Here is a 25,170-nt window from a genome sequence, read left to right as displayed (position 1 = left end):
CTGAAATCTATAATCGGAAAGAAGAGGAAGAAAGTTTTATTTCTTTATGAGAATGTATTATTTTGTGATATAGTTATTTCTTCCAGAATGAGACATTAAAAATTAAATTAGTTAATGGACTTTTGGAAGTAGAGAGTACCTTAGAATTCACCTGATTCAACAACTTCCCTTTACAGATACTGATGTTGGGAAGGAAAGTGCAGGGACTTCCCTGGTGGTCCAGTGGTGAGGACACTGCGCTTGCACTGTCGAGGGCGTGGGTTCTATCCCTGGTTGGGAAACTAAGATCCCTTACGCTGCGCTATCCAGGGTGACATTTGACCAGAATAAAACCCAGATCTCTAGTTTCTTCGTCCAGTGCATTTCACTCTAATGTATGCTATTCTCTCAAAACCAACTTAGATGCTATTGAAAAGAAAGGGGTGTGGGTAGAATGCCAAACCTGTTAAGTTAAGGATTCACTTAATGGGTTTCTAGCATTTTTGCTTCATACAAAACGCTCCTGTGGTGGGGATAACCACGTTGATAAAACTGATTTTTGCTTTTTAGGTGAGAGTTACGTGTGTGCGTCGAATGAACCGTTTCGTAAAGTTGATTACACCAAAAACATTAATCCAAACTGGTCTGTGAACATCAAGGGTGGGACCACCCGAGCCGTGGCTGCCCCCTCCTCAGTGAAGAGTGAGGTGAAGGAAAGTAAAGATTTCATCAAACCCAAATTAGTGACTGTGATTCGAAGTGGAGTGAAGCCTAGAAAAGCAGTGCGGATCCTTCTGAATAAGAAGACGGCTCATTCCTTCGAACAGGTCTTAACAGATATCACCGAAGCCATTAAACTGGACTCAGGAGTGGTGAAGAGGCTCTGCACGCTGGACGGGAAGCAGGTAGGATGTTTCCAGCCCCACACTCTCTGTCTTACTTTTAAACTCTCCCCGTACCACGGTGGTTACATAGTTAATATGAATTTCATAGTTCCCTAGAAGTTATTCTAGCAGTCCTACTTGTGAGAGGCCTGTGTGTGTTGGCCTTTATCATGAAAAATGTAAGTGGCTTACCTGCCTCTTTACCCAAATATCTCAAAAGTGAATGTAGAGAAATCTATCATACACTTCTTATGGCTATTGGAAGGGAAACGTAAACTTCTTCTTCTTTTTTTTTAATTGAAGTATAGTTGCTTTACAATGTTGTGTTAATTACTGCTGTGCAACAGAGTGATTCAGTTATACATGTATATACTTTTTAAAATATTCTTTTCCATTATGGTTTATCATAGGATATTGAATATAGTTCTCTGTGCTATACAGTAGGACCTTGTTGTTTATCCATTCTATATATAAAAGCTTACATCTGCTAACCCCATACTCCCACTCCGTCCCTCCCCCAGCCTTCTCCCCCTTGGCAGCCACAGTCTGTTCTTTATGTCCATGATTCTGTTTCTGTTTCAGAGATAGGTTCATTGTGTCATATTTTAGATTTCACATATAAGTGATATCATATGATATTTGTCTTTCTCTCTCTGACTTCACTTAGTATGATAATCTCTAGTTGCATCCATGTTGCTGCAAATGGCATTATTTCGTTCTTTTTTATGGCTGAGTAGTATTCCATTGTATATATATACCACGTCGTCTTTATCCATTCATCTGTCAGTGGACATTTAGGTTGTTTCCATGACTTGGCTATTATGAATAGTGCTGCTATGAACATAGCGGTGCATGTATCTTTTTGAATTACAGTTTTGTCCGGGTATATGCCCGGGAGTGGGATTGCTGGATCATACGGTAATTCTGTTTTTAGTTTTCTGAGGAACCTCCATGTTGTTTTCCACAGTGGTTGCACCAGAAGGGAAATGTAAACTTCTGAGGAAAGAGTGTGTGTTGAAGAGGCTTCCTACATTAAGTGGGATATTCTCTAGTTAAGAATAAGAACATCTGTTGACCAGTAGAGTCTATGGGTTTCGGTAAATCACAGAAGTAAAAATAAAAGATATTTAATGCTTTCAGAAAAGCCTTTCCTCCCTACTTATGTATAATATAGAAAATGCATTTCAAAGAATGTTCTTTTATAGGAATGTCCATTTGAGTTTCATAGGAAACAATAGAGGTAATTAAGCAGCATTTCTGAAAAATGTACACAAATTACAGAGGAAGATGCAAGCCAAATTATGGTAACAATATACCAGGGAATCTAATAGGCTAAAAAAAATTGAGCAAATTGCAGGAATGCATGAATAGCAGTTATACAAGTATTGAGTTTCATAACAATCAGATTATCATTCCTAAAAAGAAACATGAGGCTTCTAAAACGTATTTTTTCCTAATTTCAATAAAGTTAAGTTGTTTAGATTTACATTGTATTAAACTATAGTTTCCAGCATTCAATTTGTTTCTTCATTCCATTTTGTTTCTTCCCTCTAACATAATTTATTTTGAAGTGTTTGGCTTGTGTAGTGCTGAGAATGAATAATATAAAACACTGGAATGGTGTCTTCTGGAAAAACACAATTTCTAATTTTCTAAGATCAGATCTAGTTACTGGGTTGTTTTCATAAACATAAACAACATTTTAAAAAATACGTTCTGAAAATTCCAGTAGATTATAGTGAGTTTACAATGGCTTTTCTAATTAATTAAATTAAGAGTTAGAAGGCATAACGTTTCATAGCAGCCTGCCCCAAGATAGGTTCACAGTGTGAATGGAAATAGACACTTTACAAATGGAGTTAATAGCACATCACAACACGAAACACCTTAAGATTCACCCTGCAAATAAGTGAAAAAAAAATTAGACCACAAGACAGAAAGGAGATTTGGTAAATCAAATAGCTGATTTTTGGTGGACACAGTGAAGACAAGAAATGGGGAAGACAAATATTTAAGATACCTAATGAAAGGAAAATCAAAGCTGAAGCAAATTAGAATCATAAATGGCATATAAATAGGAAATTCAATAAAGATTTAAAAACTGAAACAGATTTGGAAATCTACAAATAAATGTTCAGGGAAAATGTAAGTAAAATAAAGAAGTTGAACAGCTAATTAAAATAGAAATCACTGAAATTTTAATAGGTATTCAAAAAAATTATCTTTTAAAAGGCTCCAGACTAGAAATATTCATATGTAAAATTGTTAACTAAAGCACAAGCAATCCAAATCACCAACATACTAAAGAATAATGCTGTTATGAGTAGACTTATGACAGAAATTAAAGGATGGCTTACTATTAAGAAACCTGTTTATACATGAGATCTAGAGGAAAAAGCATGATAGTATACACAGTCCCCCCAAAATGTCGCAAAGGCGTTTGACAAAATACAAAATCTATATTCAGTTAAAGATTTAGTAATAAAAATGGGAGGTGAATTCTCTAATACAATAAAAAAAGAAAAATTCCTATCTGAAACAAAAAGTCCATGTATTGGTAAACAAATGAGTTACAGGAAGCATTTCTATGACAGTCAGGTACAAGATAAGGACGCCTGATAGCACCTAGTACTCAACATTCTTCTATACATTCTTCCTGATTTTTATTTATAGTTTAATTGCAGTTTCCATAAGAATGTAAATGAGATTGTTTTGGAGTGCGGGGAGTGATACCTGACAAAGTGATTTTAAAAGTTAATCTGGAAAAATAAGCAGGAAAATTTTGGAAATAATGATTAATGGGCTCTCATGCTACCAAATATTAAATCAGTATCCTCATAACCATACCAAAAAGAAATTCCAGGTGTTTTAAAAATATAGGTGTCAAAATGAGACACAAGAATGAAAGGAAAATATGTCAGTAGTTATGTTGAAATGGGAAAGGATTTTCTAAGTAGTAAAGAAGTGGAAAAATCAGAGGGAAACGTTGATTGGTTGAACATAAAAATTAAACATTTCTAGATGTCCATACACCCCAGTGTTCATTACAGCACTATTTACAATAGCCAGGTCATGGAAGCAACCTAAATGTCCATCGACAGATGAATGGATAAAGAAGATGTGGTACATATATACAATGGAATATTACTCAGCCATAAAAAGGAGCAAAATTGGGTCATTTGTAGAGACATGGATGGACTTAGAGACTGTCATACAGAGTGAAGTAGGTAAGAAAGAGAGAAACAAATATCATGTATTAACGCATATATGTGGAATCCAGAAAAATGGTACAGATGAACTGGTTTGCAAGGCAGAAATAGAGACACAGATGTAGAGAACAAACGTATGGACACCAAGGGGGGAAAGCGGGGGCAGGGGTGGTGGTGGCATGAATTGGGAGATTGGGATTGATCTATATGCACTAATAGGTGTAAAATAGATAACTAATAAGAACCTACTGTATAAAAATAAAATAAAATTCAAAAAAGAAAAAAAAATTTTTTTAAAAGACAAAGAAAATGTCTAGATGTCAAGCAAGGGTTATATGCATTTATGTAGAGTCATACTAGTTTAATATGAAAAAAAACCCCACTACAATGGAAAAGTGGATAAAGGGCCAAACAGACAATTTGAGAAGATAGGATTATAAATCGCAAGCATAAAAAAAGTTCAGTCTCGCTAATAAAAATGTGAATTAAGGCAATGAGATATTCATATTTAAAATTGACAGGTTTTTTTTTAAAACAGAAAATGTCTGTTATTTTTCAATGTGCAGTGAATTGGCATTCTCAGTGATGGAAGTGCAAATTTCACAATCTTTATCGAAAGCAATTTATTATGTACAACTCAAAAATATTTTTACTATTTGAACTAGTAAATTAACTTCTAGGAATTTATCCTAAATAATCGAAGATGCAAACACAATTATGCACAAAAATTTTCATCCCAGCACTAAGAGCAAAAGATTGGAAACAATTTAACATCTCTAAAGTAAAAAACAGTTAAATGATTTGACCATAGAATTTATATGTAGTGGGCATTGAAAATTGTGTTGGGGGAATATTTAAAAACATGGGAAAATGTTAAGCAAGAAAAAAACTCTGTAGTATGTTTTCAATCTATGTTAAGAAAGAAGAGTGAGGAAGAAAATGTTTTTAATGAATTCAGAAGGAAAAAAGATTATAGTTGCCGTCAGAAATCCAGAATTTGCTGTTCTGATTTCCACTGCTTCTTTCTCATGTCTGCTCAGAAGCAGAAACTCAAGCACTGAGAAAGAAAACAAGACTGATTTCAATTAGACTGAAGAAATCAAAACATTGAGTTAATCGTTGAAATTTTGGCATGTGGTTATAAAATGTTGGTATCGCTTTTGTCACTTTTTATGTCTTATAAAAATTAAAATATTATTTCCCACATGCAAAGAAAAGAGAGATTTTTAAACTTAGAAATAAAATGTTTATTTGGAAAAATTAGAGATTTCATTTTGATAGACACAGCTTTGGATGTTATATTTTCAGATTGCCAGGTATCCTTAAAAGCTGTAGTTTCCTAGGCACTGATTCAACATTTGTACTATAAGTGGACTTATATTTAAACTTCAAGTCTGTCTTTTGGTTGGTTTATGTTGTAAGTTTAAAGAGAGATGAAATCTTGCTTTAGAAATAGCCTAAGAGATTTTTCTTGTTCTTAAGATTAATGCAAACCTTTAAATGGACAGTGTTCATCTTGAATTTTTTCCATAAAATGATTTTTAAAAAATTATCTGCTTTCTGAAAATTCTCAAGAACAGCTTTGCTTAGGTGAAGAGAAAGGAGCTAAGATGTGTTCATGAGTTGTCCCCGTACAAAATTTTAGACTGTCTGCCTTGACTTTAATGTTCTTTTTTCTGGTTACTTCCTACTCAGATTTGTTTTCATTTTAATTAGTCTGATCTTTGACACAGGATAGAGATTGAACAATTTATAGGCAATTCATCATGAACAGTCAATGAGCCCATTCTGATACTTGTGCTAGAGTTTCAAGGGGCCCTGCTTATCTTTTCTCACTGTTGCGGCCTCTCCCGTTGCGGAGCACAGGCTCCGGACGCGCAGGCTCAGCGGCCATGGCTCACGGGCCCAGCCGCTCCGCGGCATGTGGGATTTTCCCGGACCGGGGCACGAACCCCCGTCCCCTGCATCGGCAGGTGGACTCTCAACCACTGCGCCGTCAGGGAAGCCCCCTGCTTATCCTTTATGGGCTTGAAAACTTTCTTGATTGAAGAAGCAATGGGGTGTCACGTGCCAGTTAGCATTCATGTTGTGAAAACGATGTCCCTGAAATCGTTGCGTCCCTCAAAATGGATGATCACATCTTCCTAGTAGTATTGTCTCCATTTACAAGGTCTGACTTGGTTAGTACAACTAATTGATGTATTTTATGTCTCTATGAAATCACTTCAAATAAAATCACATTTTAGGATTTTATCCATGTTAACTCTTGGGTTTTCTTTAGTGTCAAGACATGGTTCTCAGCTGGGCACACTTTTACCCCTAGGGAACACTCGGTAATGTCTGGAGTCATTCTTTGATTGTCTTGACTGGAGGTGGGGATTCTACTGGCATCTAGTGGGTAGAGGCCAGGGAAACTGCTAACCATCCTGCAGTGCACAGGACAGCCACAGCATAATTCTCTGGGTCCAAAAATGTCAGTAATGCTGAGATTCAGAAATCTTGGTGTAAAGTAAGTGAAATGATTCAAAGGGAAATGATGCTTACTAAAATAGTAACTTTGTTATCAATTAGGCCACATGATATAAGTTCTGTTTATCTCAGACCTTAGAGACGTTCTCACTTTCTGTCCACTTTTTATGTAATTGAGGCAGGTGTGTTAGAATGTCATGGTTTGTACTCTTTCTTGTCCAGGATCTCGAACTATTTGTCTTCGTTGTGTGAGGCTGACGTACAGTTGGGTAGTATAGCTTCACAGGGGATTAAATAAAGATGTCCCAAATCATTTCACCTGTATTTAAAGAGAAGCCTAAGAAATCAGGATTTAGTCTCGTGAAGTTTTAAGTATTTAATACTTAACAGTGATAGCGTGATTATCAATTTTTAAAAAATATACAACCTAGGTATTTATAGATGGGATGACTAGATAAAGCATTCGTAAATAGAAGTCATCACTATTCCCTTAAGTAGTTTTCTTTGAACTCGCAATTAATTTAGATTAAGTGCTTGACTCTTGTTTTTCTTCTTAAAAACAAAATGTTCTTGAACTTTTAAGCTAAATTGTATAGAAAAACAAGGTTTACTTTTTTAATTTTTTGAAAAACAGAGTGACTTTCTCAGAATAAACTGCAGCAGGGTGGTAGTTCTTTAAAAATATATATATATATATTTATTCTGTTAAGGAACTGAAAGGTCCAACTATAGCTTTAGTCCACATGTGTAAAAAATTCTAGCTTTTAGCTTTCCCAGAAACAACAGTGTTTTAACATAAAAGAAACATACTTAGTGGAATTTTGGAACAAGTTGATTCTTGTCATGGGCAGAGACAAAACAGACTCAAAAATTGCTAGCAGTTGATGCTTTGGGGGTAAAATACTTCCAGACTTTGGGACCGCTGCCAGCCTCGGGATGCCCACGTGCTGTGGGTCCTTCTTGGGGAACATGGCAACCCCTTGGAGTGCATTCATCTTATCAGCCGTATTAGAGTTTATGAAGGTTCCCATCCTCACTTTTTTTTAAAGTTTTTTTCACGGGTACTATACTATTAATAATATTTATTTTGTATCTTTTATTTTTCCAGCATCACATTTTCTAGTGAAGATTCATTTCTTTGTAATGACCCAACCGTACTTACTTAAAACAATCTCTTCTCAAATTGCTGCAGAAAAATCATATGGTTGAATTTTTCCTTGATGTAGATGAGAACAGTTCGGTGTTAATTCTCACTCTGCTGCCAGTGCATGTACATCCTTTTGTAGATAATAAAAATCCAGACAACAGTGTTTTGTCCTCTTAGATAAATTCACACCTCTGAAGTGTGGGTAGCTGATCTATCTCAAGTAATGGAAGGTTTATCCCAATCAGGAATTAACAGACTGTGAGTAACTAGTGGGATTTTTCAGTACAGCTGGAGTCCAGGTATAGAAAGGTATTTTCATTTGTTCTTCGATTCCTCATCTAAGCAGATATATCTCTGCCCTTAAAAAGGGGGAGGGGGGAGAAGCTTAATCTTTGTTTTTTATTTAACGAACCCTTTTTTTCAAAGAGTGATCTGAAAAGTGGGAAGAAAGCATTTAGATATCCCTCTGCAAGTAAAGTTTGTGTTTTGCCATTTTGATATCCATGGTGTAGGCAATTTCCCCTGACCTTAAATAATACCTTCTCCTTTTTAATGGGAAACTGAAGGAAAACACCAAATCCTGTTAGTAATGATGGCAGTTGAAAATTAGGAGGAGAGATGCTTAAGAAAAACAATTTTAGCTCTCAGTGAATTATGCAAGGTAAAGTATAGGTGAGATAAAAATGACGTTATCGCGAACTATTTTGTTTCCTTATTCTTTTGATGTCTAAGTTGGAGTAATGCATAGAACATAAAGATTGTATTGAATTAGTTTCATTTTGTTATAAATGAATTTTCCACTGATTATAATAATTATTAAAATATATATTTTGTCACATATGTATTGTGCAGTGCTTAGAATAATAGCTTAATTAGCTAATAGATAATAGCTAATCGCTTACTGTGTCAGGCATTATGTTGTGTTTTACATTAGTCTTCTTCACTAATCTTCATAGCAGCCTTGAGAGTTAGGTAGTGCATTTTCCACTTAGCAGTGGGCAAGTTGAAGTAAAGAGAAATCAAGAATCATGCAGCTGGTGGCAGAGCTGGGGTTCATATCCAGAGAGTGTGATCCTAGATCCCCCACTTTCCACAGCTACGGTATAAGCCACCTGTGGTCAGGCTTTGGGAAAGGCTTCAGTGATAATGAGGGACAGGACAAATAACTAATAAGAAAAACAGGTTATGTCAAAAAAAATCTTTCTTAAGTTTTAGAGTGATGCAGTTTTACCTGGAGTTTCTCTAAAATCTGTGTAATAATAGGTCGTGTGGTAAAATTATACTTGGAGTGGGATCTGAAAAATGAAATAATAGGTTAAGGAGTGATTATATGCTTGACAAAAAGATGACTCAGGGTTATTTTATAGATTAAAAAAAAATAAAGTATATGACATTGCAGAAAGTTTAGAAAATATAGGAAAAACTAAATGTACAATCCTTCCATTTTAGCCCTTTGTTTTCATAATTGAGTATTCCTATCAATATTTTCATATACACGTTTTTGTCTCTCTTTTAAGAGAAAACTACCCAGGTAAAATCAGTATATTTCTATTGGAAAAATGCAAAAAATTCAGGGAAATGCAAAGAATGAAAGTTTTTTTCACATCTGCCCTGCTTCCCCAACCTCACTCTACTTCTTAAAAGGAACCATCTAATAAGTTTTGTTAATGCAATTTAAATACATATATACACTTTTTTTTTTTTTTACGGTACGCGGGCCTCTCACTGTTGTGGCCTCTCCAGTTGCGGAGCACAGGCTCTGGACGCGCAGGCCTAGCGGCCATGGCTCACGGGCCTAGCTGCTCCGCGGCATGTGGGATCCTCCTGGACCGGGGCACGAACCCGTGTCCCCTGCATCAGCAGGCGGACTCTCAACCACTGCGCCACCAGGGAAGCCCCACATAGTTTTTACGTAACGTGGTTTTTATGTGTAATCGTGTATCCTGCTTTTTTCACTTGTTAATCATACTCTTCCGTGTTATATAATCTGCACATTTCATACTTAAATGAGTGAATAATGGTCAATTGGCTAGATAGACTGTAATTTCTCTAACGTATTGGTGGACATTTGGCTTGTTTCCAGCTTTTCATACTTTTATCCTCTGATCATCTTGCTACATGTAGATTTTAACATCGTTGGATCAGTTCCTTTCTTTAGGATGGATTCCTAGAGGCAGATTACTAGAAGAGACTCTTACGGATTTTGGGGTTTCAGAGATACAATCAAAGCTGTAGACACAAAGTTGTCCTAGATGGCAATGCATGTGCCCCAGTATTTCTGAGGCTAGGAGAGGCTTGGGAGTGGATTAGACATGACAGCCGGGTATAAAATGGTCATAATTTGATTTTTTTGCATGGAAAAAATGTACATTCTGCACAGTTCCTGTTGTGTAAATTGAAGCTACGTGCATTCCTCTTACCACCTTTGCTACTTTCTGTTCTAGAGAGTAGTATAAGGAGAAAAGCCAGTTGACCTGTGTATCAGTTCTATATTCAAGGCAAGTGACGACCAACTAGTCTTGAAAATATTAAGCTTAGTAGGGAGAAAACCTTTTTTTTTTTTAAGCAAATAGCCCCCATTATGGTACTACATCACCTTAATCTTGAACTGAAGGACCCATCATTTCATTCAGTTTTTTTTTTTTTTTTTTAATAACCTTTGCCTAGATGCCAAAAATCCCCCAAGTATATTTCTGGTATTTAGTGAAGTCAGGTAACTTTTTGCTTTGTGGTATTTTGACTCAGAATTGAGTCAAGGATATTACTTGCAGTAGTCACTTTGTAAACTTCATTGCTTTTAGTCATAAGCTAACTTTTGGATTTGTTTTGTTGTTTTTGTATGCTATCATGAGTGTCCTGCTGATCACAATTTCTACCAATATGTGCAATATATAGTATTACTTTACAAGTTTTACTAGATTTTATGAAAGGTCATTATTCATCATGCCTTACGGTAAAAACAAGGACAGGTGCAAAGTCAGCATGGTGTTTTAGATGTATAATTGAGATAGGAAATTGTTTAGTCCAGCTTGCTAATTTAATAGGTGAGAAATCTTTCGGGGCTCATAATAGCTTTTGAGAACCTGATGAAATCTGTGGCTCTTCTCTTCCAAGTAAAGCCTGACTCAAAATTTTGTGTATGATCAGCTTGTTTGCAGTTTAAGAAACGCTTCTTTGGCCTGTTTTACTCTCTTCCCTTTAGTAGGGGGAAGTGTTTTATTTTCAGCCTTAAAGTCATTGATGTTTCTAGAGAGCAAAAGTTAAAGCTTGACCGTGGTCATCCACGTTCTTAGGGTGCTGTCTCATAGAAGAGTGAATTAATTGAATCTAAACTAAAAATGGCTTCATGGAGAAAAATCGTGCTAGAGTCTGTATATGCGTTTTCAGTAACCCTGTGCAGTCTTCTAGATTTAAAAATTAACCTCTTGCATTTTTCTTAAGTAAGGAAGAGCACCGCATTTCAAAGCTAGTAAGACTAGCTTTCATGAATATTCTGTGTGTGTGTATTTTTAGAACATTTTAATTGTACTCGGGTGAGCTGCCAGACTCCCAGCAAAGTGTTGGAAAGCTTGTAGTCATTAGAGGTTCGCCTCCACAGAAGTTTAATTCTCTGGGCCTGAGGAGTGTTAGAAATGAAGCAACACTTACCCAGAAGGAGCAGTCTGGTTTTCTTTATGCATTTCGAGCTTGTTTAAGACTTGAAACAGTAAAGTTTTATTTTAAATTTTCTTTTTTTGTTTTATAATGGTTTATGGTAAACTTCTCTAAATGTGAGCGTAAAGACATTTGATTATATTTTAAATATTGCTCTTTGTTTGCCCACATGATAAGTCATTAAATGCATTTTAAGTATGAGTTGTGGAAGATATTTAAATATCTGTGTATTGGTACTTATTAAAACTGACATTAGTTTAACATGGCTCTGTTTCTGAAGGATTAAGTCTATTAAACAACCTAGTCCTTTGGTATCATTTATGCTATGTGTTTTTAGTGGTAAAATATTATGGCTACACATGCCATTGTGAAAATGCAAATTAAAAAGACAGTCTTTCTTTTTATAAAATGCAAAAGTTGTGTAAATGGAAACTTGTAAAAGCCCAGTTAGGTAGCTTAATGCACATTTTAAATGTCTTTTCACTTAATACAGTAGTCCAGACTTTTACATGTAAGATAAAAGGTTTAACTTTTCTAGAAGTTTTAAAAGTGATTTTGCTCCAGAGCATTCCTGCCTAGGCAGCACTAGTCAATCAATGTCTTAATCACTTCTTGAATTTCTGGGAGTTAAGGGAGTTGAGGTCAGTGTGATTTGTGCCCTAAGGAGCTGATTATATGCATTGGAGTCAGAAAATACAAACTGAAGTTTGATTTAAATATATTTATTTCCTATGACGCACAATGGCATTTTAATATTGAGTGAGGCAAGGCTCATACTTTTGCAATGAGGGGTATCATTAAAGGTTTTTAGTAATGGGAAAGAAAAGACACCAACATTTAATGCCAGCTCTTGTGGCAGACTGTTTACACGTGTTGTCGTTTAAGTCTCGGGAGCACCCTGAGATGGTATATGGTGATGTCTCTATGCAAGGAATGTTACAGATCATGTTTACAGAACTTCGGCCCTTTGGTTTCAGTTAGACATGTTGACGTGACAGTGCACTTACCCTACAAGGTTGCCTTTGCTCCAGACATCTTTGATTTACTTTCAGAGCTAGTTTTCAAGAACCAAAGGAATATTTATCTCACCACTCTCTAATTATTCCTGATTGTTTTCCAAAATCTATTATGTAGCATGATTATTTTCTTTAGTCTTTAGACTTGGCTCAGAATGTCTTGCTAGACTTTTACCAAAACTTATATTCACCCTCAAATGGTGAACAGTTTATTAATTTTGTTCTATGGATCATAATTCCTTATTATCATTTATTTTGTGGGTCAAGTTGTCCTAGGTTTTTTCCAAGTTGGATCCTATGCCTTTTTGGAGATATTTAAGCATACATGGAGAGTAAGGACCATAGAGAACCTTGTCAGGTTCATAATTAGACCTTGCGGTGAAGAAAAGTATGACAGTAATTCTGTATCCCAGAGGCAGCTCCAGACCCACTGTTCTCGGGTGTCTTCTCTCCATGTGTGTCTAAGACACGTAATTTCTATTCATTGCACATGACTACTAGTTCCTCTGCAACTCTGTCTTTGTCTGTCTTAGTATGTTTGCCATTAAACCCCTAGAAACTGGGGGCCTAGCGTAAGTCTGATTGAGTTGTTTTGTTATTATCCAGTGTAAGAACATCATCGTAGACCATTAGCCTCCCTGCTCTTGACCTAGAGGTGGCTGCTTTTAAGGAAATGCTCACGATTTGTTGTGAACAGAACTGCTGTGGTTTGAGTCGTATGACCCTGCAGCCTATGTGCAATGAACTTGGCTCTTAAGGGACTTGTGAGTATGCAGGGCATCTAGGGGATTCAGTGACTTTCTGATTCAGTGGTTCTTGGCTGGGAGTAATTTTGCCCCAGAGGGGACATTTGGAAATTTCTGCAGACATTTTTGGATGTTTTAACTGGAGAGGGGTGGGGGAGAGTGTGCTTCTGGCATGTAATGTGTACAGGCCAGGGATGCTGCTGTGTGTCTCACAGTACACGGGACAGGCCTTCACAACAAAGAATTATCTGGTCCAGAACATCAATAGTGCTGAGACTGAGAAACCATGGCTTAATTTAATGGATGTAAAGAGGAAAGAGATGGCGTATTGAGGCAAATGCAAGTGGTTTTGGAATGGCCAGTGTAAGGGATGTAAGTAGATATGTATGGTTGAGTGTAGGTTTTGAAATTAAAAAGTTAGGCAAGGGACTTCCCTGGTGGCACAGTGATTAAGGATCTACCTGCCAGTGCAGGGGACACGGGTTCGATCCCTGGTCTGGGAAGATACCACATGCCACGGAGCAACTAAGCTTGTGCGCCATAGCTGCTGAGCCCACGCGCTGCAAGTACTGAAGCCCGCGCACCGCAACAAATAGTAGCCACCGCTCACCGCAACTAGAGAAAGCCTGCGCGCAGCAACGAAGACCCAACACAGCCAAAAATAGATTAATTAATTAATTTAAAAAGTTAGGCAAGGGAAGGTTATGCACAGGATACACTGCATTTCCAGGGATGTGAACCTCATCCATTAGGCTGTGGGTTGCCATTGAAGAATGAATGGTAAGAGGATCAGGCTTGCATTTTAGAACGTTTACTCTGGAGAGTGTAAAATGAGTTCACAAAGATGATCAGTCCTAAAGGATTGAATGTCCCAGAAGCCTGTCTCAGATAATATTATTTCAGAGTTGTGATATGTTTTATAGTTTCCTAAATGCTTATGGGAGTTGGGTCTTAAACTCTATTCCATATAGGAAGCAGACATTCCTAAAGAAATTTACATAGTTTCGGAGGATAAAGATTTGATTTTAGCAGGAAATGAGAAAGAGAATGGGTCAGAATTATGGAGTCTCTTAAGTCAACGGACAGAAAGTGTCATTTTGGTTGGGGATTATACAAAGTCCTCATAGTGACTGGAAAGAAGTAGTATTTATTTTCAATATTAGTGTTTTAAAAAGAGCATTAATTTTCCTTGTGCTTTTTAAAAAATATTTATTTATTTATTTATTTATTTTTGGCTGCATTGGGCCTTCGTTGCTGCACGCGGGCTTTCTCTAGGTATGGTGAGTGGGGGCTACTCTTCGTTGTGGTGCACGGGCTTCTCATTGCAGTGGCTTCTCTTGTTGTGGAGCATGGGCTCTAGGCACATGGGCTTCAGTAGTTGTGGCACGTGAGCTCAGTAGTTGTGGCTCGTGGGCTCTGGAGCACAGGCTCAGTAGCTGTGGCACATGGGCTTAGTTGCTCCACGGTATGTGGGATCTTCCCGGACCAGGGCTCGAACCCGAGTCCACTGCATTGGCAAACGGATTCTCAACCACTGCGCCACCAGGGAAGCCCTTCCTTATGCTTTTTATATTGTCAGAGATGTTTGTGGCAGGATGGATATTGGGATTTTTAATTGGAATTAATTTAATTTAATTTTTAATTGGAAGTAAAATCTGTGACTCTGAGGCAAATTTATATTTTGGAGAACCTGTTACTGCAGTATGGAAAGTACTGCAATATTCTGTCCCCAATAACACATTTATGAATGACTTAAAAGATAGTCACTATGACAACTAGGAAACTTGAATACAAAAGTGCTTCTTGGTAGCAAAAGAAAAGGTACTTTTCCTTAAAATTATTAGCATGGCATAAAAGTACATGTTCATTCTTCATGAGCAAGGTCATGATATATCTATTGGAATACTTCAAAACTTTTTATAGCTTTAAAAAGTGTAAACACTCTTATGCTTTGGCTAATAAGCTTGTGTCCTCAGAAGTATATTGATAAAAGTCAGTTACTGAAGAACTATCACTGCTTTATTTTAAAAATCAGAAGTGTTTCTTCCTAAAATCAAAATTTTCTCCTTTACTTATGGAAGTAGAAATTGCTTGAAGAAGAGCCTAATCTCCATTAAATGATTTGGCTTTTTCATGCAGCTGTACTTGCAGTTTTCATGCTGATCTATTTAGGCTAGTTTGATGACATGCAATTTTGTATCGTTTATACTGTACGGTGATTCCTGGTTAATGGCCTACTCAAAGGATGTTTAGAACAATTTAGGCAACGATGTGGAGAAATGAGAGAGCAGGATTAAGTCAACGGACTTTTTGCCTGGAAGGTTTTTTTTTTCTCCACAAATATATAGACAGATATATAGATATCTATAAATTTTATATACATTTTAAAATCTGTGTAAAATTTCCTCGTTTAGCAAACATCCAGTCTACCAGTCGACTTAATGAATCTGCAATACTGAGGCTCAGATGGACTGAATATGTATTCAGGGTGAGCTTCTGAATGCTCAGCTCATTCAGATGAGGTGAGGTCTGTGTTCTTGAGGTGCTTCTACACTATTTGGTGAGGAAATATAAAACACATGACATGGGCTTCCCTGGTGGCGCAGTGGTTGAGAGTCCGCCTGCCGATGCAGGGGACACGGGTTTGTGCCCCGGTCCGGGAGGATCCCACATGCCACGGAGCGGCTGGGCCCGTGAGCCGTGGCCGCTGAGCCTGCGCATCTGGAGCCTGTGCTCTGCAACGGGAGAGGCCACAACAGTGAGAGACCCACGTACTGCAAAAAAAAAAAAAAAGACACACACACACATGACATAATTAGGGACTTCCCTGGCAGTCCAGTGGTTAGGACTCCGCGCTTCCACCGCAGGGGGCATGGGTCATGGGTTCAATCCCTGGTTGGGGAACTAGGATCCCACATGCTCATGGTGGGGCCCAAAAACAAAAAGAAAAAAAGGCCTAATAGATATTGCTGTGCAGCTAAAGAACAGAAATGTGAACTGGAGGAGCTGGGAAGAGCTCCTGGAGAAGTAGAACGTGAATTGGATTACAGTTGGGGAGGGTGATTTAGAAAGACTGTTCCCACCTACCACACACCCTGTTAAACACACACACACACACACACACACACACACACACACACACACAGCAGCAGTAAGGGAAAAGCACGTGTGAAAAACAATGGCAGTACTGAGGGGAATGAGAATAATGTCCGGTCATAGTAGGAAATGAGTTTGGAGAAATTGGAGGGAGGAGTGGACTTTAGTTCAAAGAAAGGGCAGTGCAGAGAGGGACTGTCAGCTTTTGATGAAACAGTGATGTAATAAAACTCTGCTCTAGGTCAGTCTGCCACTGGACTGATTTTGGAATAGAAGGAGGAGGACTGCACAGCCCATCAGGAGACCCTCTCAGCACTCAGGGTTTGGTCCAAAGTAGCATGGCAGAAGTGGGACGGCAGCAAGCGATGTGAAGCAGAGAATCCAGACTGAGTAGATTTGAAAAGAGCTGGCCCAGTGTCCTTTATACAATTGCCAAGCTGCAGAGCTGGCTACAGGCTCTACCACAGAAACCCTTCAAAGTCCTGGTTTCCTAAGGGACCACTAAAGGTTGAACAAGCAGAAATATCACAGACCCAAAGTATGGCTTCTGCAGTAAGTTGATCATTTTATTTTGGGGGCATGGCAGCTTGTTATTATGTTTGAGGTAGAAGAAAGCCAAGTACATTTTCATCCAGGAGTAAATTAAACTATTTTATTTTTAAAAATACCCACTTCGTTTTATGTTAGCCTAATGAGGTAGAAATAAAGTTTTTGTTGAATTCCATACCACAAATTGCTTCTATGGGAGTTTTTTTTTTGAAGTAGATGTTCTTTGTGTGAAGAAAACAAACTATTGTTTTTACCTAAGTAAAATTTAAACCTAGTTTATGTAGCAGATATCCTTATTTTGCTCTTAGCCTAAAAACATGAAAAAGAGCTACATTGTGACTGGAGCAAACTTTGCATAATATGTGTAAGAAACCCATGAGATTGTCCTGTGAGAAAACAGCTGAGGTCCCCTTTTAATGTTTATCTGAGTCTCTTATCTGAGCCTACGACCATCTTAGGTTACCAGAGGGGACTGGGTCCTGTAGTCACTATTCCTGGTTAAAAACCTTTGTACTAGAAGTAGAAAATGCTATAAGAATCGTAGGGAGACATCCCCAGGCACTGGTCACCAGCTTGTTGCATCTTTTTTTTTTCCCAAATATAATTTTTTTTTGAATTTATTTTTTAACCCTTTTTTAAAAAAATTGAAGTATAGTTCATTTACCATGTAGTGTTAGTTTCAGGTGCACAGCAAAGTTATTCAGATATATATATATATGTATGTATATATATATATATATATATATTCTTTTTCAGATTCTTTTCCATTATAGGTTATTACAAAATATTGAATAGTTCCCTGCACCATATGTACACAGTAGGACCTTGTTGTTTATTTTATATGTAGTATTGTGTGTCTGTTAATCCCAAATTCCTAATTTATCTCCCTCTACCCTACTTTCCCCTTTGGTAACCATAAATTTCTTTTCTATGTCTGTGAATCTATTTCTGTTTTGTAAATAAGTTCACTTGTATCATGTTTTTAACTTCCACATGTAAGGAATATCTTATGATATTTGTTTTTTCTCTGTCTGACTTACTTAATATGATCTGTAGATCCATCCATGTTTGCTGCACATTTCATTCTTTTTATGGCTGAGTAGTATTCCATTGCATATATATACAACATCCTCTTTTTTCCATTCATCTGTCAGTGGATATTTAGGTTGCTTCTATGTCTTGGCTATTGTAAATAGTGTTGCAATAAACGTTGGGGGTGCATATATCTTTTCAAATTAGAGTTTTCATCTTTTCTGGCTCTATGCCAGGAGTGGGATTGGTAGATCATATGGTAACTCTATTTTTAGTTTTTTAAGGAATCTCCATACTATTTTCCATAGTGGCTACACCAGTTTACATTCCCACCGACAGTGTAGCAGGGTTCCTTTTTCTACATACGCTCTCCAGCATTTATTATTTGTAGACTTTTTAATGATGGCCATTCTGAATTACCTCATCGTAGTTTTGATTTGCATTTCTCTAATAATAGTGATATTGAGAATCTTTTCATGTGCCTGTTGGCTATCTGCATGTCTTCTTTTGAGAAATGTCTGTTTAGGTCTTCTGCCCATTTTTTGATTGACTTTTTTTTTTTTCCATATTAAGCTGTATGAGCTATTTGTATATTTTGGAAATTAAGCCTTTGTCATTTGCATTGTTTGCAAACATTTTCTCCCATTCTGTAAGTTGTCTTTTAATTTTGTTTATGGTTTCCTTGGTTGTGCAAAAGCTTAATTAGGTCTCATTTGTTTATTTTATTTCCATTACTCTAGGAGGTGGATCAAAAAAAAATATTGTGGCGGTTTATGTCAAAGAGTGTTCTGCCTATGTTTTCCTCGAGGAATTTTATAGTATTTGGTCTTAAATTTAGGTCTTTAATCCATTTTGAGTTTATTTTTGTATATGGTATTAGAAAATGTTGTAATTTCATTTTATACACGTAGCTGTGTAGTTTTCCCAGCACCACTTATTGAAGAGATTGTCTTTTCTCAATTGTATATTCTTGCCTCCTTTGTTGTTGATTAATTGACCATGAGTGCATGGGTTTATTTCTGGGCTTCCTATGCTGTTCAGTTGATCTAGGTGTCTGTTTTTGTACCAGTATCATACTGTTTTGATTACTGTAGCTTTTGTAGTATAGTCTGAAGTCAAGGAGCCTGATTTCCTCCAGCTCTGTTCTTCTTTCTCAAGATTGATTGGCTGTTCATGGACTTTTGTGTTTCCATACAAACTTAAAAATTTTTTGTTCTACGTGCTTGTTTTAATTTGCTTATCTCTTAATTTCAAATGCATTTTAGATACCCTGCATTTGTACTCTCTTCCCCTCATTATTACTGGTTTTGATATTATATTTTACATCTAATTGTTTTGTGTATCCCATAACTGCTTCTTGTGGTTGCAGATGAATTTACTACTTTTGTCTTTTAACCTCCCTACAAGCTTTGTGTGTGTATGATTTCCTACCTTTGTTGTATGTTTGCCTTTACCAGTGAGCTTTTCCATTTTGTAATTTTCTTGTTTCTAGTCGTGGCCTTTTCTTTTCCACCTAGAGAAGTTCCTTTAGCGTTTGTTGTAAAGTTGGTTTGATGGTGCTGAATTCTTTTAGCTTTGCTTGTTTGTAAAGGTTTTGATTTCTCCATCAAATCTGGACTTGGATGACTGTTTCCCTTCCCAGGTTAGGGAAGTTTTCAGCTATTATCTCTTCAAATATTTTGTCAGGCCCTTTCTCTATCTCTTCTCCTTCTGGGACCCCTATAATGTGAATATTAACATGCTTGATATTATCCTAGAGGGCTCTTAAACTGTCCTCATTTCTTTTCATCCTTGTTTCTCTTCGACGGCAATGGTTTTCCACTACTCTGTCTTTCCAGATCACTGATCTGTTCTTCTGCCTCATGCAGTCTACTATTGATTCCTTCTAGTGTATTTTTCATTTCACTTATTGTAGTCTTCATTTCTCTTTGGCTGTTCTTTATATTTCTAATTCTTTGTTAAAAACTTCTAATTTCTTGCTCTATGCTTTCATTCTCCTCCCAAGTTCTCTGATCATCTTTATGATCATTACTCTGAACTTTTCTCAGGTAGATTGCCTATCTCCATGTCACTTAGCTCTTCTTCTGTGGTTTTATTTTGTTCCTTCATCTGAAACATATTCCTCTGTTACTTCATTGTGTCTGAATTGCTACTTGTATTTTTATGTATGTGGTAGGTTAGTTATGCTTCTCGACCTTGGAAGAAGTGGCCCTCTGTATAAAGATGTTTTATGCCTCCCAGCAGTGCACTCCCCTCTTGTCACCCAAAGACCAGGGGCCAGCTGGTCCCAGGGTAGTGTCTGGCCTGTGTTTGTGGACTTGATCTGCAGGCTGTGGAACTGTATTTTCTTGCTTCCAGTGTCTGCCCCCTGGTGGGTGAGGCTGGTCTAGAGACTTGGGCAGGCTTCCTGGTTGGAGGGACTGGTGCCTGCCCACTGGTGAGTGGAGCTGGGTCTTGGCCCCCTGGTGGGCAGGGCCATGTCTAGGGGTGTGTTTAGAGGCATGTGTGGGCTCAGGAAATCTTTAGGTGGCCTATCTGCTGCTGGGTGGGGCTGTGTCCCCGCTCAGTTTGTTGCTTGGCCTGAGGTGTCCCTGCACAGGAGCCTACAGGCTGTTGGGTGGGACCAGGTCTTGGTGCTAAGATGGCAGCCTCCAGGAGAGCTCATGCAGGTGAGTGCTTCCTGATATGTCCGCCACCAGTGTCCCTGTCCCCAAGGTGAGCCACAGCCAACTCCCCCCGTCCCCTGCCTCCCCAGGAGACCCTCTAATTCTAGCAGGAAGGTCTGGCCCAAGCTCCTGTCAAATTACTGCTTTTGCCCTTGGTTCTGGTGTGTGTGTGATTTTGTGTGCACCCTTTAAGAGTGAAGTCTCTATTTCCCCCAGTCCTTTGGAGCTCCTGTAATCAAGCCCTGCTGGCTTTCAAAGCCAAATGCTTTGGGGGCTTCTCTTCCCAGTGCCAGATCACTGGGCTGGGGGGCCTGATGTGGTGCTCAGAACTCATTCCCGTGGGAGAACCTCCATAATATAATTATTCTCCAGTTTGTGGGTTGCCCGCCCAGGGGTTATGGGAGTTGATTATACTGCAAGCCCACCTCTCCTACCCATCTTGTTTTGGTTCCTCCTTTATGTTTGTTGTAGAAGATCTTTTCTGGTAGGCTCCAGTCTTCATCAATGATTGTGCTTCGGCTAGCTGTGATTTTGGTGTGCTCATGCGAGGAGGTGAGCTTAGGGTCCTTCTACTCTGCCACCTTGGTCCCTCTCCCCATCCTTGTTGCTTCTTGACAGGACCTTTCGTTCCTTCTCTGGATGATATGTGCTGCCCCTCCCTCCTATACAGAGGTGAGCCTCCCTTTTGTGAGACTAACCTACTGAGTAGCAGTGTAGGAATCCTGTGGGCAAAACCAGCTACATAATTTGTGGTGCCTAGTGCAAGACGAAAGTGCAGGACTCCTTGTTCAAAAATTATTAAGAATTTTAAGCCAGTGACATCAGAATATTAAACCCAGAAGGGCCCCTGTGTGTCTGTGCAGGTCACACGCCCACAGAGCCAGTCCTGAGTGTGGGGATAAACTGTGGCTTCCTTGCCCTCTCTCAGGGTCTGTGAGGCTTAGAAGGACTGCCTTGCCTTCCACCAAATGGGAGAGGGAGAACTCAAGACTGGCTGCTGCTTCACCCCCTCACACGGCCCGCCCATGCTCCAGTGTCAGGGACAGCAGGAGCTCCCTCCATCCCCTCCACACTCAGTTCGATTTTGTTAACAGGGGCATTGTTCTGAGAGTATTGGTTGACTTCTCCAGACATTCAGGTGCTAGATGGTAGGTTACAAAATGCAAGAGAGTCTCACTCTTTGTGGTAGTTATGTTCTGTACAGTTGCCGCAGACACTGAATTAGCAAATACTGATCTGTTGCTCTTGGGGAACAAAGTTAGGTTCCTGTGAGCCCATGGTTACAATTTGGTATCAACCAGTCAATAAATAATCTTGTTTTAAGTGTTTTTTCTGTTAAAGACACTTTATTTAATATATATTAGTCATTCATTTACATTGCACTCAGGACCAACAGTGCTGTAACTCATGCCCACACGAACTGTATCTAACACATGTATTTTCTCCGTGAGGCACATCACAACCTTCTTGAGCCTAGGAACACTAGGTAGCACTCCAGCTGTACATTTGGGGACCATTTTAAGAGAGAAACAACAGAAAGCCCCCAAATACAAAAGCAGCGGCACGAAATAGACCATGAGAAGTACGTGAGCAGGAACCAGACAGCAGAGTGTCACTTTGTTCGACCTCAGCTGGGAATTGTTGGGTGACTCAAATTTTTTGGCACTGTGCTCATGTCAGCGAATGACCGCAAAAGTGCCATGAGTATTGATTTGGGGACTAAAAATATATTTTAGAAAGTAGGCAAATTTGCAAATGTAGAATCTGCAGATAATGAGGATCAAATGCGCTTTGAATTTCAGCTGTTTTGTCATAGTGAGCTGGTCTGTAATACACAACCATATATCAACATGGCAAAAGGAGGTTACTGTTTATTTTTTTTGAAGGCTGATATAATAGGATGTAAATTAAGGAGGCAGTGTTTTCTAAAATTTGGGAGAGCTGATTCAGAGTATAGAAAAATTTGTTCTATGTCAGACATTTTCAAATTAAACCTGAAATGCATATACTTCTCTCTGATAAGAGAATATGAAGGTGGTGTGGGTTTGATAACGACTGTGCTAATAACAGTCATTGAGTGTCAGCTAATTACAATGTGTAGAAATAAAATGTCCAACTAATAGTAGGTTAATTAGTTTCAGTTCATGAGTCATCTTGTGTAAACAAAGGTTGTAACAAAATGAAGAGATGAAAAGAGTTCAGATTGGAAAAGAGTTTAAGGGCTTTACCCCCTTAAAGAAACTGGCCGGCTCCAAAATATTGTCCAGTCTAATTATTTCACGAATCGTAAATTATTTCATGATTAAAGGAATTCCTTCGGAAAACAGACTTCAGTGAGTGTTTGTGATACAATGTTAAAATTCAGGAAATGAGATTACACATTTTGAAAGCATTCTCTTCTGAATGACACTTTCGTGTGCAAAATACTTTGAGACATTCCTATGATAGGGACTATTGTGTGAAATAAACAGATTAGATAAGGCAGTGCTTCATGTGTTGACAAGATAACTGAAAATGTCTTAAATTGCAGTCACTCATAAGATGCAGTTTATGTCTCTTTGTGTTTATGTGTATGTAGCAAGGGCTCATGGCATGTGTCAATGTTTTTTGTTTTTCGATCTCCTTAAGTCATCTTATCACCTCTATGACAATTCTATATTGTGATGGCATAGTACCTAAGTGCCTGGGGTAGCATCAATAATTGCTTTCTTGTTGCAAATGTTTTGAAATATCAAAACATTTTCATTTTTGTTTTTTTCAAAATCCACCTGTTTTTTTGAAGCCTGGTGTGCTGTGGGATTACAGTTTGGGTTTGTTGCCGTTCTTCACAGTAGTTCCCTAAATCATGTGTTCTTTCTCCTTGCAGCCTTCCATTTCACTCAAGAGACTAGATTAGCAACTGCCCCAGTGTCCCTTTTAATACCGTTTTGCTCTTTAAATGAGTTCATCTTCTAAATAACTGTTTACTGACTTGCCTGAGCCAGATGATAATGTTAGACTGTTGACTCTGTGGAAATCCCAATTCTTTTCATTTTATAATGAAATGGTTACTTAGAATGCTTTTAAACAATTTATGAACTAAATTTTAGAAGTAAATTATTGTTTTTCTCTATTCTCTGGAGCAGTGGTCCCAAAGCAATCAAAATCCATTGCGTCTCACCCCCCCCATTTCACAAACATACACACATACTGTATCTGTATATCTATATCTGTACCTATCTATCTAGCCATGTATCAGAGTTTCAGCTTATATTTGAGAACAGCTTCATTCTTGGAGACTCAAAGTGCGTATTAGCATGTTAAAAGCTTTGAAAAATCCTGCAGTGAAGAAACCTGTTAGAACATTTCCCAGATTATTCTGTCATGGGACCCTTTCATTGCAGAATACCCTATTCATATCCCCTTGGACTAGTGTTCTGTAAAATGCTGTCCTGAAGACAAGCATTTAAACGTTATTACTTACTCAGATACAGTGAGTATTTACTACGGGCCGGGCACTGAACTAAGGAAAAGGCATACAATTGGTGACTAGGAGTCTTCACTGCCCCTAAGGGGCAGTGAACACACTGTGATAGGTGCCTGATAGAATAAGTACAGGGTGCTGCTATGAAAGAATGTATAGGCTGGGGAACCTAACCCATACTCAGCAGGGAAAACCACCTAAAGTCAGTGTTCTTTCATTCATTTTGCAAAAATGAGTGTCTTCTATAATGCGGAAATACAACTGTGAATAAGACAGAGCCTCTGCCCGCATGAAGGCTTAAATTCCATTGGGGAAGGCAGAAAATAAGCAAGTAAATCATTTCACATTTAAAAAAAAATTTTTTTTTTTTTTTGGCGTTACGCGGGCCTCTCACTGTTGTGGCCTCTCCCGTTGCGGAGCTCAGGCTCCGGACGCGCAGGCTCAGCGGCCATGGCTCGCGGGCCCAGCCGCTCCGCAGCATGTGGGATCTTCCCGGACCGGGGCACGAACCCGTGTCCCCTGCATCAGCAGGCGGACTCTCAACCACTGTACCACCAGGGAAGCCCCATTTCGCATTTTTGATAGTAAAAAGTTCTATAAGGAAAATGAGAAAGGTTTGAAACAGCTGCTGTATAAATGGAGGAGAGCTCGAAGGGAGGAAGCAGCTAAGAGGATTCTGGTGAAGTAGAAAATGTGGATTTAATAATGGCATCGTGAATGTACAGAGCCTTGTGGATTTTCTCCAACTGCATGCATTGCCCAGGTGAGATACAAAGAATGTGAAGAGTTGCGTTGACAGGAATTTGGGTTTCCTCAGTCGTGGGCACTGAGAGGAAGATCTCAGGTCATGGAGTTTTGACTCCGTCAGGTACAAAGATCATGGAGGCTGAGCTGGTTGGGGAAGGAAACCCAAAGAGGGAAGAAGGAGGGTGGTGAAGGGGCCAGGATTTCAGAGATTGATGTCTAGGTGTAGTAGGGGTGAGAGAGCAAGAAGATCAGGAAGTTTGTGGTCAGGCGGGGGTATTTTATTTTGAGGATTCAGAGGTGGGGTCCCTCTGAATGAGGAAGTCCAGAATGCGGCAGTGGGCTATGATGGCTGAGGACCTGTGGTGGTACTGACCCCACTGGAGCTGAGGAGGTTGTCCTGACCATCAGCATGGGCTGTGATATCACTCAAGAAAATGGAAGGGGTAATGGAAGGGATACTTGGGATGGAGAGGCTATGAACCAAGTTCTAAAGCCTTCAGGAAAAAGGGGCCA

The 25,170-nt window shown here is 38.6% G+C and overlaps 1 protein-coding gene across 9 annotated transcripts in view; it reads left to right on the top strand.

Moving 5' to 3' along the window:
* Positions 1 to 25,170, top strand: part of DCLK2 (doublecortin like kinase 2) — a 160,960-nt gene that overhangs the window by 18,778 nt on the left and 117,012 nt on the right. For all 9 annotated transcript variants that reach the window (XR_004350142.1, XR_004350141.1, XR_004350139.1 and 6 more), the window contains exon 2: positions 550 to 884. Coding sequence is in view for 5 of the 9 variants with exons in the window: in XM_032633587.1 (XP_032489478.1) it covers positions 550 to 884 (335 nt within the window). In the remaining 4 variants the exon portion in view is untranslated. The remainder of the gene's footprint in view (positions 1 to 549; positions 885 to 25,170) is intronic.

This window comes from Phocoena sinus, chromosome 5 (assembly GCF_008692025.1).
Source record: "Phocoena sinus isolate mPhoSin1 chromosome 5, mPhoSin1.pri, whole genome shotgun sequence".
In the NCBI taxonomy this organism is placed as follows: domain Eukaryota; kingdom Metazoa; phylum Chordata; class Mammalia; order Artiodactyla; family Phocoenidae; genus Phocoena; species Phocoena sinus.
This window is presented reverse-complemented; position numbering and strand designations above follow the sequence as displayed.